At 37.9% G+C, this 4,874-nt stretch overlaps 1 protein-coding gene across 1 annotated transcript; it reads right to left on the reverse strand.

Moving 5' to 3' along the window:
* Nucleotides 1-125: 125 nt before the first annotated feature.
* On the reverse strand, nt 126-3,258 carry LOC104408413 (short/branched chain specific acyl-CoA dehydrogenase, mitochondrial-like). Its single transcript, XM_010018017.1, has 4 exons — nt 3,102-3,258; nt 2,068-2,168; nt 775-981; nt 126-341 (listed from the first exon to the last, which is right to left on the reverse strand). Exons 1-4 carry the CDS (start codon nt 3,247-3,249, stop codon nt 159-161), a joined length of 639 nt encoding a protein of 212 aa, XP_010016319.1. The 5' UTR covers nt 3,250-3,258; the 3' UTR covers nt 126-158.
* Nucleotides 3,259-4,874: the final 1,616 nt, after the last annotated feature.

Genomic DNA, 4,874 nt, shown 5'->3' on the forward strand with positions numbered 1-4,874 from the left:
AGCCACACAGCTTGGTGTCATTGGCAAACTAAACTAATAATCTGATTAACATCATTAACATGTAGGTACAACATATAATTCTGCAATTAACATCAGATTATTAATATAAAATCCCTAGTTTCATGTATCATGAGCTGTCATTGAAATGCAACTACTCTTTAGCAACTTACTAAGGATGGATCTGTATTTGCCATCACAAAGAAAACTCCTGCATGTTCTGCTAAGCTAATCCACATCTTTGAGCCATCGATGACATAGTAGTCTCCTTTCTTTTCAGCCCGAGTCTTCAAAGAAAAAGCATCACTGCCAGATCCAGTCTCCGTAAGACAAAAACTGCCTATCTGTAAAGGGAAAAAATAGTCTTAGTTTTTTACTGAACATGTAGGTACAACATATAACTCTGCAATTAAAATAAGCACAGGTCTCTTAAATTCAAGCATTTTAACCTATTGCATCAAAGTAACTAAGTTTCAGACATGGAGATTAAGAATAGAAACACTATGTAATTACACATCTCTCAAAGTCAACTGCTTTAACATTCTTTTCCACAGAAAATTAAATTTTAATGAAACTAATAAGTGCCTTTCCACTTTTACCTCTCAGCTACTGATGACAGGATGTATCTATAGCACCATAGATCTCAGGTCTAACCAGTGCTTCAAAGCTGTCACATAAAGATTATTTTCCAATGCTGCAGTCACTGAAAGAAAAAGCCCCACTAATATCACTATTAAGAACTATATTATAGTTCAGTAAAGTGACACTTTGACTCACTGTATCTTTAGCCACTCTGGGCAAGTAAGTTCTTTTTTGTTCTTCCGTTCCATATGTGGTAAACAACTTATTTATTAGTGTATTTTGGAGTTCACACATAAGAGAGACAGCTGGATCAACTTTGGCTAACTCTTCTACCACCAATATGACGGAAAAAAATGAAGCTCCAGTTCCTCCATATTCTTCCCCAAGCTCAATACTCATCAGCTGAAATACAAACAACGCAAACAAATTAATCTATTAGTTCCTGTCAACAACTTATTAGTCCAAGCTGATACTTAATATATTAAAATAATAGACACAGAATGTAAGTATTTCCAGATCTTTCTCCACATAACTTTTTTCCATCAATACCCTTAACAAACTAACAATTCTTCACCAAATCATAGAACCATTTAGGCTGGAAAAGACCTTTAAGATCATCAAGACCAACTGTTAACCCAGCACAGACAAGCCCACCACTAAACCATGCCCTTAAATGCCACATTTACAGGTCTTTTAAGTATCTCCAGGGATGGTGACTCCACCAGTGCCCCGGGCAGCCTGTTCCTGTGCCTAACAACCCTTTCAGGGAAAAAATGTTTCCCAACATCCAATCTAAACCTCCCCTGGTACAACATGATGGTGTTTCCTCTTGTCCTGTTGTTTGTTACTTGGGAGGAGACCAGACACCTCCTGGCTCCACTCTCCTGTCAGGCAGCTGTAGAGAGCAATAAGGTCCCCCCTGATCCTTCTCTTCTCCAGGCTAAACCCCCCCCAGGTCCCTTCACCAACTCCACTGCCCTTCTCTGGACCTGCTCCTCTCTTGTAGTGAGAGGCCTGATGGCAGGAAAAGCTGAAACTGGATCCAGGAATGAACGCCAAGGTTTCTGCAACACAAATCCTTGTGGTTGCCCAGTAAAGGCACAGAGGACTCCTGAATCACTCCCAATACTCCAGCAAAACTTATCGGAGTCATGGCAGTTTGAGCATTCTACACAATTCTGTTTATCCAATTAAAAACCCAAACCAAACCAAAAAGGTATGGAGGGGAAAACAAGGAACTCAAAGATAAGACAAAGAATGGTGTGGGAGAGGGAGACATGGAAAGAATATTACAGTAAAAGATGGAGAGTGATTAAAAAATAAGAGAAAGTTGCCTTGCTGTTGATAAATCCTGAATTTCTAATGACTCATATTAGTTCATTTGAATTATATCCCTCAAACTTTTAATCTAAAAATCTGAAAAGTGCACAGCTATAGATTTCTAAAATCATCACTTCCTGCATAAAAGGTAAGTAAAAGTATACAGACCCCTTGTTCAAACAATCCTTGTATTACAGAGTCTTCCATTTTTGAATTCTCATCCATTTTCTGCACCAATGGTGCAACTCGTTCCTGAGCAAACTTTGCCACTGTAATGAAGAGAAGAAAGCAAGCATATAAGTATTCCACCAGTCCCCTTGAAGATCAAGATCACAGTAATGTGGTACTTTGGATACGTTATACATGTATTCCCTGACTCTCCAAGACAAATGAATAAAAGGACAGAAAGTTGCCCAAGTGAAACAGGGTGCCATAAGGCTCAATTATATATAACTGCTTTCTGAACTCAGCTCTGAACTCTAAATCAAAACAAATACGTCCTATAAATCCAGGAACTTTGAAAGCATCTCAGCAACATTTATGTAACACTGGTTGACCAAAAAATAATACAGAAAATATTTCAACTACGTCCCTTACTTGGTTAGCTGTATCCTATTTCTTTATAAATTTAACCTGCCGTTTGGAAAGATGGTCTCAAGCTTCAATGCGTGTTATTTTGAGTGCACTAAATCCTGTGAGACTGTTTCTGTTTAATTGGAGCCTTTTATAAGCTCTCTCCCAGATGTGCAGGTCCTTATCCTTTCACCTTTGTTCTGAGGATCCCTTCTGGAACACTGTCATCTTCGTGCAGGACTGGCTGCATCACAGACACTCACATCACATCTGTCACCATTCTGGGTATACTGGAAATGTCTGAAAACCAACTGGAGCAGTTACCTGTAGCTGAACTAAACACTTCAGAAAGGGCACGAGTCAACGCCAGGCGACTTCACTTCTACGACAGCAACAGTTTTAAGCACTTAATATTTATGTATTTATGTGGTATGTGGAACTGTGCTATGGTAAAGTGGAAAAAGAACACTACATTTCTCTCTTATGAACAAGCAGCTTTAAAATTAAGCACAAACCCAACCCCCTAACAATCTCAGTATTTAACTAGAATTAAACAATGAATTTTTAAAGCTAAAATCCCCCTTCTAGCTAAGACAGCTCTGAATTTTAACTGCACAGACAACAGGTACCCATATTTTTCAGCATTGTCTCCTCTTCAGTGTATGTCTGAAGCGGAGCACAGACAACTCCATCACTGGCTAGATTTGGCATGGGTTCAGATCTGGAGGATTGAAAGGCACACGGAGAAGCCCTCCAAGGAGCCAAGTATGCTGGCATATTTCTTTTCAGCTGTTGACAATAAACACAGAACATGCAAACAGTTAATAGAATTTGCATTGTGTACAGACAGCAATACACCATTTTATTCAGTGTTTTGATTCAGTAAATGATTAGGAACTATAACTTACATTCAATGCCTAGTTTGAAAGTTTTGGAGATGATATATACCTCCCACTTCCCAGTGTCCTAAAAGAAAATATCCTTTAATTACTCTTCTTTTAACCCCAAACAACTTTGTGGAAGTTTGCTAACATAATCCTATTCTACAAAGGATTTACAAACAATTCTAGTCAATATACTGTATATATACAAGTATACTGTTAACAGTATTTATTTTTATGGATGATTTTGCAAGTCTGATACAATATTCTTAGTAGTAAGTGTATGTTTTGATAGATTTAGTATCTTCATTAACAAATATGGTAAGAGTAAACGTGAAATAGACTTACAAATGGTTTCTACAGAAGACCATTCAACTTTAATGATAGACTGAGCTTTCTGCCTGGTTTTCTAGGCATGAGCAACTCTTGCTTCTAAAGCAATTTGATAATTGCTTTAGGATTATCAAATCCTAATAATAAGCCAGGATTATGGTATTTTGCTGTGAAAGAGTAAAAAAAAAAGAGTGTAACTTTTAACAGCCCTGTGGATTGTTGTATTCCAACTGAGTTCTTATTCATCACTTCATGATTTTCAGAATGAGCACACACTCCACAGACAAAGCTATGGCATTTGAATGCCTCTGTATAGTTAATTTCTATATAGTTAGTTTAAACCCTACAGTTAGCATGTTGATAGTACTATGTAACTAATAACTAACCTGTCTTATATGCTTGATTTATTTAAAAAGTGCAGGAAGGAGCTAAATTTGAGTAATTTATGCTTAAACTCTCCCCATTTGTCCATGATACACAACAATTTCAAATATTACAAGAAAGCATTGGATATCCAACTAAGAGAGCAGAGGCATTACAGAGTATTTTAGTGATGGATTCAGCATACCTGGGAAAAGTCACAAAAATGACCAGAACAGACAGTGACTTTTGGGAGCAAGCTACTCACAGTGATTGTCCAACAGGTGGACACAGATAATATGATAAGTATTGTACCTTGGAGACCTATAAACTAGTGTTCAAAGACTTCAGCAGGTAGCAGCAGGCTTTAGGAAGGAATGTGATTGGTTTGAAAGTTAAGAGACCTTCCAAGCACAGCATCATTTCTTAGGATTTTAAAGAACAGTTAGCAGAGTAAATATGACCTGACCCAAAAAGTAACAAACAGTAGCTAAACTGCTGTGAAATGTATTCCTGAAAAGCAGTATTCAAAATAAGAAGCACAGTTACTTTGCACTCATAGCTCCCCAAACCCAGTTTATTGTGGCTAGCATCTACAGATCAGATCTTTGCCCCAGATTTCTGTCGCTTCTGCTACGTCAGTCTAAAGTGTGGAGATATTAATGTCTACCAAGACAACTGCTGACAGAAACTCCCAGTAGAGACACAGCTGTGCCATAAAAATAATGTATACATGAGCATATGCCTGCCAACATCCATTTTTGCCAGCACATTCTTAACCCCACAGCGAGCAGACCGACAGACTGTGCTGTAACCAGACTGCTATTT

Source organism: Nestor notabilis, unplaced genomic scaffold (genome assembly GCF_000696875.1).
Source record: "Nestor notabilis isolate BGI_N333 unplaced genomic scaffold, ASM69687v1 scaffold1497, whole genome shotgun sequence".
NCBI lineage: Eukaryota > Metazoa > Chordata > Aves > Psittaciformes > Psittacidae > Nestor > Nestor notabilis.